General features: G+C 44.7%; 1 protein-coding gene across 13 annotated transcripts in view; it reads right to left on the bottom strand.

Annotated features, from left to right (window-relative positions):
- Window positions 1-12,785, bottom strand: part of EIF4G3 (eukaryotic translation initiation factor 4 gamma 3) — a 1,426,031-nt gene that overhangs the window by 578,406 nt on the left and 834,840 nt on the right. For all 13 annotated transcript variants that reach the window (XM_078642564.1, XM_078642569.1, XM_078642559.1 and 10 more), the window contains one exon: window positions 7,749-7,998. In XM_078642564.1, the coding sequence (XP_078498690.1) occupies window positions 7,749-7,998 (250 nt within the window). The remainder of the gene's footprint in view (window positions 1-7,748; window positions 7,999-12,785) is intronic.

Here is a 12,785-nt window from a genome sequence, read left to right as displayed (position 1 = left end):
CCCTTGGTCACGCCGAGCGACGGACGAGGGGAAGTCGAAGAGCGACGATGCTTCTTTGACTGCTTCTTGTGCTTCGACTTACCTGACCCCGAGTGCGAAGACTAAGAAGAGGAGTAATGATGACTCCACGATCGGTTCCTCGACCTCCCATGCAAACGGGACCTTGAGCCTTGGGACTGCTCCCGCAAAGACTTTGGGGCCATGGTTTGGCAGTCGGAGCACGACTTGGGGTCATGGTCGCGCTCCAGGCAGTAAAGGCACACGTGGTGCGGATCAGTCACCGACAGGCACCGCATGCCTTGAAGCTGGGCATCCCTTGTGCACCAGGAGTCGGTTGAGACTCAAAAACAAAGATGACAAAAGTCACAAAAAAGTCAATTAATGACTGGGGGTACCGCTCTATCCGGATCTGCGCTTGCAGGCGCGGAAGAAGAAAGAACTGACGTCAGCGCACAAGGGCGGCGTCTATGTAGCTACCGCGACGTCATCCCGGCTACCACAATGCCGAACGTAGAGTCGACCGACGCCACCTTCCGACGCGCAGGGGTACTGCTGACGAAAAACTTTCTGGATCTAGTCTGATGCCTGGGGGTAATTCTAAGGTAAGGAGTCTATAACTGTTTCTTTCAGATACTACTTACATGGAACATTAGGGGAATGGACCCCATGTCTAAACGATATAATATTTACAAATATTTGAAACACTGAGGAGCGCAAATCGCGCTATTACAGGAGACTCATTTGACTCAGGGGGAGGTGGGGAGATTGAGGAGGCGATCAAGGGGACACATATTTGTCACTGAATACTTTGCGTTTGCCTGAGGTGTGTTGATATGGATACGGCCTGGGGTTCCCTTTGAAACAATACGCACCATAACAGACACAAGGGGAAGGAATGTGCTAGCAAGTTGCGGGCGACTACTGGGTCAGGACATAACACTATGTTGTTGCTTCGCCCCCAACCATGACCAACTGACATACTTGACCCCCCCACCCTGCGCACATAGCGAGCATAGCAGTGGGTCAAATGGTGGAGGGGGAGATTTTAATTGCAAGGCTGATGTACAACTGGACCGTTCTCATCCCCCCTGGCGGGAGCACAAGCACGTAAGACGGCGTCAAGACTGCGGAGTGTATGGCACACTGGGACCTGCAAGACATATGGCGCCTACAGCACAGTGGAGACAGGGAATACTCCTACTACTTGACCTTACACCACCTCCACACCAAAATAGACGCAATTTGATGCTCACAAGCCATTGGCTCTTTCACACATTCTACTGAATATTTGGGCCTCACCTATTCGGACCACAGCCCCTTGTTGCTAACCTACCGCTCACGAAGGCGTAGACCCCCAATACAAGAATGGAGACTTAACACTGGAGGATGTGCATTTTGCAGAATCATTACGCTTCACAGTAGAGACATATTTCAATGAAAATGCGGACACCGCCTCTACAGCGCTAGTAGAATGGAAGGCTTTTAAAGCAGTGGTAAAAGGGCACTGCGTGAGGCAAACAACTGGGATACAGAGGGAACTTCACAAGAGATCACAGAGATAATATGCAAGGGCCCGGGGACCCGGGCGCGCGAGCAATTACTGACTAAACGGAAAAAATACGATGAGGCATTGGAGAGGCTCCGATCACATGTCTATAGAACATACATGGATGGAGTGCAGAGTGAGGAGGGGAAAGCTGTCCATTATTTGGCATGGCTGACTAGGCCTGAATCACAGGGCTCTCTGATAACCCAGATCAAAATCGCACATGTACACAGCACCACGGGGAGCCTCACAGGAGGAAGAAGCCGTGGAGGACCAGAGGGGACCGATCACACTTCAGGAAGTCAAATGAGCCATAACTCCGCTGGTGAGAGGTAAAACACCAGGCCCCGATGGTCCGCCTGCATAGTTTTATGTGAAATATGGGTCTAAGTTGGCCCCTCGCTTGGTAACCATGCATAATGAAGCCCGTTGAATGGGACACTTGCTGTCCTCCACGCGTTCTGCATTGGTGATACCACTTCCCAAGACCGAGAGCTCAGAGGCAGGGATGAGGGTCTATAGACCTTTATCTATGCCCAATACTGATTTTAAGTTACTTAGTAAAATACTAGCGCTTAGATTGATTCCGCACATGAAATATTTGATTCATCGTGACAAAAACGGGTGTCCCCCCCCCCGTAACATATCGAATAACCTACGTCAGCTATATTAAATACTATACCAGAATCTACAGCGGGCCCGCTTCTCTTAGTAGACCTGGAGAAAGCATTTGGAGAGCCTCAGGCGACCTTGGGGTCAGAGCAATTGACGGCTTGGACCGAGGCAGGGATCGACATGACCGGGGACTGTTTTCAAGATCAACGCTTACTTCCCACTGCGGAACTGGTGGATGGCGGTGGACTCCCTGCTGGCCAGTTTCACTTGTATGAAACGCTGGTGAGGACGTTTGAGCAGCTATGGGGTGCAGGAAGAGAGGAACCGACCACGCATGTGGTTCTCCACTCTTATCATGCTGGGCACAGCCAGGGATCAAATTAAATGGTTCTATGCATCGCTCCTAGAAGCATCCTTGTCCCCGATGTTAGACCTACGGGGGAAATGGGAGAGATCCCTTAATAAGACACTCACTGATGCAGAATGGCGCAGCATTTTTGAATCACCCAGGAAGATCTCTTGCAATACCTGCTTAAAATATCTACAACTTAATTATGTCCATATGAGATATATGTCCCCACACAGCATACAGGCTGAATTTGGAGGGGAACCTAGAGAATGCCCAAGATGCAAGCAACTAGACGCAGACTTCCTCCACATAACATGGAGCTGCACGCTTGTACAAACGTTCTGGGAAGCAGTGATGACTAAAATCAATGGCATATTGGATTGTTCATTAGCCCACTCAGTGGAGGTTTGTCCCCTAAGGCTATATCCCAGACCACCTAAATGCAAGGTGGGGAGACGATTTATTGATATGTCCTTGGCCCTCGCTAAGAGGCGAATCGCGATATTGTGAAAATCAGCCATGGGGCCGCAGATTGTTATTTGGACCCAAGAGTTACCAAGATGGGCAGCAGCTGAGGGTAGGGCTCTGCACAGAGAAGAGATGAAGGGCCTGCGCAGGCGCCCAATCGCAGAGGCATGGAGAGAAGTCTTATTCAAGTGGGAACACCCAAGTTGCTCCAATAGTGAAGAGGAGGAGGGCGAGACTGCCACAGCAGAGGAGAAGTAAGCTATTGAAATAAAGGGGGAGAATTGCGGGAGGACTGCCGGAGTAGGGACGCCCCCCGGCTCCTTGCCTGGAATCGGATTGGCTCTGGTTGACTGCCCTGCTTGTATTGCACCCCTCCCACTGGGGGTCCCCCCTCTCCCTCCCCCTTCCAATAATATCATGGGTGGTTGAAAGTGCACGGGAACATATCTGACATCAACGCTTATTGAAAGATTCCCACCCCTGTTGGGAGCACACTGGAGCACCACCCCTACACTGAGGGGGACTGCAATAGAGACATCTGCATGCGCTGACTGACACTTTCACTCGTTAAAGTTTATTTGTTTTATTAGGCAACGGCACACACAACATGGTAACCTGTGGGAATAGTAAAGGATGTTACATTACAATATGGTGCCTGACAAGCCCCAGGGACTGAGAAATAAAACATATAAGGCACATCTGGGACAGATGAAGAGGACATTACTTGCATGCAGATCGCATTGGAATATGTAGTTAAATGCAGGAAGCATTTGTTTGGTTTTTTTTTTCCACTCCCTAATTTATTTATCTCTCCTGATTATACATGTATGGAATAAAATGTTGCCTAGAATAAGCCTATTGCCCGAATGGGCAGAAATAACTCAAAATGTGCTTGATAGCCATTACATCTTGAATTACTACATGTAAATATAAAGGTTGTATATTTACAAATGGCAATAAAAATTATATATATATTTTTTAAAAGCAGATATTTTCCTTGTGTAGGGTGGATGAGAATGTGAAAATAAATGCCCTTCGGATCTAAAGATTTCATGTATTCTTCCTTACATTAAGAGTTGAAGCATCTTCTTAAGGGTCATCATGGAAAATTGTTTTGTGAAATATGTAATTGTTGTAGATCTAGAATTTGCCTCCACTGGCCTAACTTCTAGATGAATATGCAAAAACAGAATCACCCATTTTGCTGGGATTTTGGGACAAATATTATGGCATACTCATGTAGCATAGAGATAAATTCACTTGCATCAGATGAAGGTGTTGGTGCATTCAATTACGAGTGGGAGTTGTTTTTTGGACAAATTGTGTTGAATGACCAAACCTCCTCACTTCAGGGCCAATCAGTCGATTGATATTGCTTTCCTTTCTTTGCAGCAAGCCAAAATTCTTCCATTCACTGTAAGGTGTTTTGCTAATAAAATAGTGGTTGTGGCCAGTGCCTGATAGCAGCCAGTGTCTTGCGCTGCCTTGATCTCTTGATTGAGCTGCTCCCTTATGTTATGATGCTTGCTTCAGATAGGTCGATATCTATATTGCGGAAGTTATTCTCGATAGAATTGTTGTGCATAAGATTACTATGCTCCTCCTCTGCTAGGATTGCCCTCTTCCACAAGTATCTCGTAAGGACTACTGCTGCTTCTGTTGCTAGACCCCCACCGGCCTGGCGGCTCCTGTCAGATTTAATCAACTTCTTTGCCTCATCAACCTGTATGATAAACAATGATTCCTTACCAAAGAACATATCCAGAATCCTCTGAATTTCAGATCTAAAAGAATCTGGCATAGCCAGTCTTGGCATAACATAGATGCTCCTGCTTGTTGTCTGAATCTTGTCACAGGTACATCTATCTCAATGTCAAAATATGCCCTTTCTCTTTCTTCAATATTGCTCAGGCTTAAGCTCACTTAGCATTGGTAAGTAGCTCATGAACGGAGCAACATTAGAGATAATTAGCTTACTGTATCTGCCAAGGATAGACAAGGTTGCTGCCATGTCAGATCGCTTAACAATGTTATTCAACCTCCTTAGCAATCTGGGGGAGTGGCACAGAAGTCATAGGATTTTGTGATTTTTGTTAGTGGTATGCATCACTACTGAAACTGCCCATGGATGACAAACAAGTTATGTAGGGGTATTCTCCAATAACTTCTACTGCATTCCAAGACATGGCATGCAGCCGCAACTGTAAAAGTAGTTTGTATCACCTTCACACCCCGCATGTCAAATGTATTAAATACTATAATTGCAAGTGGGACCCACTGGCACTCCTGTTGGGACCAGAACTTATTTTTCCTCATCAGACTTTGACCCAGAGCAAGAGAGGAAAACAAACACTCAAGGGATAAAGGAAGGGGGTGAGAAAGATAAAAAAAACATGACTAAGGCAAAAGCAGGAACCTGCAAGAGAGAAATAAGGGGTCATGGAGTATCTGGTGGTGCATTAAAGAAGCATGAGGTAGTATTAAGACTATGTAACTTTGGTATATTCTAGACCAACATTCAACAGTTGCAGCTCAGAATTACAGTGAGATGTAACAGTATTTGGTCGTTCTGGAAAAAGTGTATACTATTTAACCATATGCTGTAAATCCTTAACCAAGCAAATGAGAACCTTCAGTATGGGCTGTGTATGGGTCTGATTACACTCTTTATATGGGTCATAGCTATGTTGTCACTGGTCAGCCTATTCATCATCTTGGTGCTCATCAAAAAGTTGCTAAGGCAGGTGAAATAGTTCACTTCTTCCTGGGATTTGGAGCTAGTTTTCAGTGCAGGTTCGGAATCAGGTTTTTCATATACATCTCCAGTCTTGAAACTGAGTTGTGTGCGACATAGGTCAGTCCGAGAGATCCATCTTTGCCAGACCTCGTCTGTGCTTAAAAAAGGTGAGAGAGTCACGACTGCTAGGAGAAATGCACTCTGATGAAGTAGTCTTTGAAGGTGTCATCTTGGCAACCACTGAGTATTTTCTTGTTTGGAAATTCTCCGTTGACACGGTCAATAATGGCGATTTAGTCGTACCTATCAATAAGAAAACCTTCACTAACAGAATAGTCGTCGACTCACTTCGTATCCACTGGATAGTAGTCTATGCTGTCGAATGAGTAATGGTTGATGTGGGGTCAACAAGGTCATCAGAAATTTAGTTGACAGGGAACTCATTGGCTAGCTTTAATGTATTACTTGCTGACAGCAGCTTCTCCTCCTCAAATTGCATTCTCAGAGGAAACTTGCAAAGACTCCTGCAACATCGATGTCAATATCTTGAATGTTGTATTGTGTATTTTTACGCTGATGCTCTTTTGGGTGGCAAATTACCTAGGGTCCATGATGTGAAAGACTGCCTCGAAGTTAACTATATAGTGATCGAAGCATCAATGGATGTTTAAACTGCAAATGAGCAGTGTCCTTAATGGCAAATGGTGCTTTGATATCAACTGTCTCAGTGGTGTGCCTAGCCCAGACAGGAAAAATCTTGCTACTAAATCAGTCTTCTACCTCATGGATCTAGACTTTAGCCCTGAGTGGTGCAGTTTTACTAGTTTGTTTTTGGACCACCCTCTCAGGGAGTCTCTGGAAACAGAAGATGGAGCTGTAGTAAAAGGTTCCCATTCTCCTCACACTTCTGCTCTTCCTTAAGTGGATCCTTGCCTCTTTTAGGCCTCTTACAGAACAGACCATGAAGCCTGATCTTCTGCCTGTTCTTCAGCGTCGTCCTGGACATTTTCTGAAAGTGACAACACTCTTCAGGGCAATGTTCTTCATGCAAGAAGATTATGAGGTCAATGACATCAGATTGAGCCTTCTTACTATCATAGGATGGATGTTTCACAGTAAGTGAGGCATTTTGTGAGAATAGGGAAACAAACCCTTGTCAGTTCGTGGAAACACTCAAAATCATGAAAGACAGTAAGTAATAAATCTTGAAGGTCTGAAAAGATTTCCAGTGTCAAAAAAGACAAACAGGCAGAGCTCAGTGCTCTACAATTATTTGAAAGTGCTACAGGATCATGTTCACAGGCTTGAGAATTCAGGGCTTAGGACTATTTAAATTTAATAGCAGAAGCCCCTGGAGGAGACCAATTTATTGATCTCCGCACTAGTCAAAAATGATATAGCCAACTTTCATTAGATTTCTGACTTGATCCCTGCCTATCAACATTTATTCCAGTGTTTCAAAGCTGAATAGTCTCTTGAGTGAAAAGTAAATTATGATGAGTTGGCTTTCTCATAGGGAAAAAGTTTGGAACTGCCATGTCAGCAAGTTCAGAACAGCCTTGTTCAGATTATTATCAAGGTTTTTGGAGAAAGCTTCTATGGGAGAGAGGTTCGATTGTTGAATCAGTACCAAGAACCAAGATTTTTAGACGGAAAGTAAAAATAGTTTTATTGGCACACCGATAACCCCAGCTTTCTGCTGGATTAACCATACAAAAAACAACATTCCAAATGATTATGCAGTTTTAATTTCTAAACTTGACTTTCTTTACCTGGCTTGACAAATGCATTTCATGTGAATATATACCCATACTAAACAATCATTAAAGGACATCTGGTAAGCAATTTGATAATAAACGTGTCTGCAGAGAATAGAATTATGGTTGTACCTATGTTTTCCCATTCGCTTACCCTCTTGATGCCAATCAATGTACAGCTGATAACAGTGACCATATGTTGCAGGTGATAAGCAATCATAATCTCTTTAAGGTTATGAAGCAATTGTAAGTTTGAGAAACAAATTTAGCATTTACCTGATTTATGCTTTGAGAGTTCCTCTTCATCAGCACTGTTCACGGTGGCACAATCTAAGTCTGCTCCTTCACCATCTGAAAGGCTCTCAGCACCATTTTGCACTTGCTCCACTTCCTGCACTCCATTTTCTTCCAACGGACTGACAGCTTTAATGTCGGTAAGTTCTTCATCCGTATGAAAGCTATTGTTCATGTTAACTTGTTTACACTCCACCACTTCATCGCTGAAAGCCTCCACTTCCCCCTTTGGCTGAAGAAAACGCAACCAGATTAAGTAACACAAATGTCATGAAGAAATATCCCTGCTTCCACTGCTACTACAATAAAACAGCAATCTTAGCTGCAATAATGCAAACTAAATAACATTCAATGACGTACATGTGAAATCTCAGTACAATCTGAAAAAAAAAATTAGAAAAGTAAATCATGTACTAAAAAAAGGTTTCTCCAAGAGTTCTGGAATTCTTCAACAATTACTCTTGAGTGACAAGTGGCGCCTTTGGACTTCCCACGGGCAGTATATAGTCATCATCTCTGTGCATTAATATCAGTTTTCTTTAGCAACTCTTCTGCGCCCATCAGGCACAAATCAAACATAACAGACTGCAACCATGTCAGTGCCGAACCTAGCTTGGTACCATTTTAGAAACCTTAAAGTCCACTCCTCAGTATAGTGAAGAGTGAGGGCAGTGAGGAATCTATTCTGCAGTTAGATAGGTAGCCTTTAAAACCATTAAAAAGATAGCTACCAAAGAGAGGCAAGTTGTTCTTCTGAAGAAAACTTTTAATTGCAGTGGCCTCACCTTCTGAATAGCACCAAAGTAGAGATAGTGGCAGTCAGGAATGTGGAATAACCTCCAAATGGAGGAAGTGCCCTCACACACCCGAGAGGTGTCATGCTTCATCATTTGGGCGTGCACCTCGTTGGGCCAGCGCTGCAATGCCCGACGGGAACCAGTGAAGGGTCTCTTTGGCGGAGTTCTTTTGGATAAAGCCGTAAGATGAGTGAGGATGTGTGGGCTGTGGTAAGTAGTGCAGTGAAGTGATCAAAGTGTTTTAAAATAGGTTTAGGGGAGCTCTGTTTACTAAACCTTTATTCATGCAGCTCACTAACCTAAGTAAAAACAGTGTAACACTAATCGGAAATAATGGTCCTATAAAGCATGTGTGCTATGAAACTGCTATAAAGGTTTCGTAAATAGAGCCCGTCTGGCATTGCAGCGCCAGCCGGACGAGGAGCACGCCCAAACTATGAAGCATAACACCTCTCAGGGTATGTGAGGGCACATCCTCCATTTTGAGGTTATTCCACAGACCTAACTACCACTATCTCTCTTATGAACCTCTGTTCTGAAAGTAGCAGAGTCCCTGCAAACCAGAAATGACTGGGCTATCTGTGGGCAATCTGAATTATTTGACAAGTTTCCCCCCTTCAATTTTCTGAGGAACTTTGGGATCAACGGGATTGCGGGAAAAGCGTATGCAACGATCCCTGAACATTTGATCACAAACACATTCCTCCACGACCCCTGCTGTGGGTGCAAGTTTGCATAGAACGAGTATTTCTGATTTATCCTTGTCACAATCAGTTCTAGGTTTGGTTTGCCCCAGCGATCGAAAATACTGTCCAGAATCAGTTGGCTGAGTTCCGATTCACAGCAGCTGGTATTTGTCCGGCTCACCGAGTCGGCTAGGGCAATGGTTGCAAGTGTTCCGCCTGAGTCTTATGTGATGTTAATGTTAATGTTATGGGGAATTTATAAAGCGCACGGCTACTCCAAGGTGTGTCCCGGCGCTAAAAGGTACCCCTTGAAAGAGAGATAGTATGCACTCTAATCCTAACAAGTCCCCATTACTGATGGAACAGCCAGGTCTTAAGTTGGCGCCTGAAAGTAAGAAGCTCTTGTTCTTGTCTGAGGGAGAGAGGCAAAGTGTTCCATAGTCTTCCAACTACCACCTGGGAGGAACTTTACCCCCTTCTTGGTCCGGAAGAATTTAGGCACCGATAGCAAATGTTGGGCCGATGACCTCAAAGTCCTGGCTGGGGTATAGGGTATAATTCTCTTTCTGATGTACTGAGCCCCACTGTTATGGAGAGCTGAAACCCAGTGTAAAGCTTTTAAATGAATCGTCATGTGGGTCCTAGGCCCTACCAGAAAAATCGCTCTGGCAGAGGCATTTTGAACAACCTGTAGGCGGCCCAATAAATAATTTGGGATGCCCAGGTACAACGCATTTGCATAATCTAGCCTTGACATAATCAAGGCTTGGACCACAGTTTTCCTATGGGACAAGGGGAGCAGAGGTAAGAAGTTTCTCATCATTTTTTTCAGTTTGGGCGGAATTGCATGACAGTTTGTTTTGTCGGAACTAGTGAGACACTTTTGTCAGGCATAGATAAATTGAATTATCATTAAACGGCTCGTCCTTCTCCCACGTTAACAACATTTGGGCGTCATCGGCATAAGTTATAACTTTTGCCCCATGTTTTTTCGCTAGGGGTGCCAGCGGTGCCATATAAATATTAAATAAAGTTGGACTCAGAACTGAGCCTTGAGGCACTCCAACATTCAGAGGTGGAATATCCGCTGAAAAAGGGGGGACCAGACAGATTGCTGACGACCTTCCAGAAAAGAAGAAAACCATCTGAGAACCGTGCCCCCAATGCCACATTCACTGAGTCTCTGTAGGAGTCGTCCGTGGGGCACTGTATTAAAAGCCGCCGAGAAGTCCAGCAGTATCAATACAGCCTTGCCTCCTCCATTAAGGGTTGCTTTGATAGTTTCAGGGACTTCCAGTAAGGCCTTTTCAGTGCTATAATTAGCTCTAAACCCCAATTGGATGGGATGAAGAGCATTTGTGGCCTCAATAATATCAGTGATAACCACATTCACATACTTCTCCAATGCCTTGGAGAAAAAAAGGAAGCAGTGTTATAGGCCTATAGTTGCTTACCACTGCAGGGTCAGCTGAAGGTTTCTTCAAAAGAGGAAGAATTTTACCCTGTTTCCACCTCGCCGGGACCTTTCCTTCTAACAAGGACAGGTTCAGGACTTGATTCACTGCTGGATTCAGAACCTGGGTGACAGATGCCACTATTTTCGCAGGACATGGATCCGAAGTCGACCCAGACTTGAGCGCCTTCATGATGGTAAGTTAAGTATCCAAAGAGACAGGAGGGAAATCCAGAAGTATTTCCTCCCTAGAATGTCCTTTAGGGTCTGGCACAACGTCCTGACTCATACAGGTAGGCTTGTCAAATGAATCTTGAATGGACTTAATTTTGTCAAAGAAAAATTTTGCAACCTGATTCGTCCATTCAAGGGTGGGAGTGAAAAGTCTCTGAGTGACGTTGGGGGGATGCAAAATCTTTCACAATTGTAAACAATTCTCTACTACTGTTTCTGGCTTGCTCAATTTTAGTAGCCAGCAAACTTTTTTTCTCGTGCCGAATTTTTGCGTAGTGCGCTTTGAGTGCCTGTTTATAGGTGTTTTTACTTATTGGATCAAACCTTTTTCTCCATAGGCGCTCAAGGCATTTACACGCACTTTTACTTTTTCTTAAAGCCTCAGTGAACCAGGGAGCCGAAGTTTTTCCCTGTACGGCAGTACGCATCTTAGGTGGAGCTAGATGCAATGCCCAATTCGGAAGCCAGCTTTCCAGAGCGTGTGTCACATCTTCTAAGGAGCCCTTCACAAGAATAGGATGGTGGTTCAAAATTTCTGCCAGAGAGTCGGGCGTTATCAGCTTAAAGGATCTATATTCTTTAGCTTCTTGTATACAAAGAGACTGTGTCCTACTCAGATCTTTTTTTAGCCTGAAAATGAGCTTAAAATGGTCGGACCAAACAATAGGAAGGGGGTTATATAGATCAATGTTACACTTTGAAAAGATCTGGTCCAAGATGTGACCCTTTTCATGTGTGGGAGACATCACATACGGAGTCAGGCTGAAGATATTCAAAGCTTCACACAGCTTCTTGGTCTCTGGGTTTTCCTTTTGATCTTGATGTATATTAAAGTCCCCGAGAACCAGGCATTGACTAAATCTAGTAACAATGGGTGCTACGGCATGGCCGATGGACTCCAGAAAGCGTCCGGTCGGCCCTGGTGGTCGATATGTAATCACCCCTGCAACTGTCTGGTGGGCGGAGACCGACAAGTGAAAGCCTAAGCCTCCAGCTACCTCCAGGTCAGTAATAGATATAGACGAGCAAGGGAGATAATTCTTATGAATAATCGCTACCACCCAGCCTCTATTTCCCAGTCTATCTTTCCTGATTATCATATAATTAGTGGGTATAGTGTTTGCGAGAGTGGAGTTAGATCCCTCATGGAGCCAAGTTTCTGTAATAAACAGAAAATCCGGCTTGGATTCAGAAAGGAGATCATATAGTTGAAATTCATGTTTCTTAACAGATCTGGCGTTAAGGATAGCTTTAAGATTTTCCCCGGTCTAATCATTCAGGGAGGTTATTGAGCGGTGGGCATGATCATTTTCCCTAAGAGCACAACCCACTCCCACTCTAGGGTATGCCTTCCCTTTACAGGCATTACATAGCAGTAGGTCAGAATCAACTGAGAACTTAGTTAGGGTGTGGCACATTGCCTGCCTGCCAATGGTAATAAAAGACTGTCCCTGCTATATTTTACACTTAGAGTGCTCATACCTTAATTTCTTCCAAAATAACGGCCATCGTTGCCGGCGCCGGCCGCCTCCGGGACGCTGACCAGCGCAGAAGGGCTTGCCTTAGGCGCACCTTTGGCAGCCTCCAGTGAGCCACTAGACCGCATCCCAGGTGGAAAAATGGCAGCTCTGGAGTGTCGGCAAACAGGCCACACGCCGGTTCGAAACCCACCTGCCCCTGAGTGCAAAGCCCAAATTCAAATTCCCACTGAATAGAAATAGATCGCCTCTCAACACAATTTTACAAGCATAACTTTAAAAACAGATTAAATTAAAACGAAGTTTGTGCAAAAAAAAACGCTAGGAACAAGGAGCAGAGAAGCAGCATCTGCTCGTCACATGTCTGTATC

This window comes from Lissotriton helveticus, chromosome 5_1 (genome assembly GCF_964261635.1).
Source record: "Lissotriton helveticus chromosome 5_1, aLisHel1.1, whole genome shotgun sequence".
Lineage (NCBI taxonomy): Eukaryota > Metazoa > Chordata > Amphibia > Caudata > Salamandridae > Lissotriton > Lissotriton helveticus.
The sequence above is the reverse complement of the archived record's forward strand: the minus strand, read 5'-3'. Positions and strand labels throughout refer to the sequence as shown.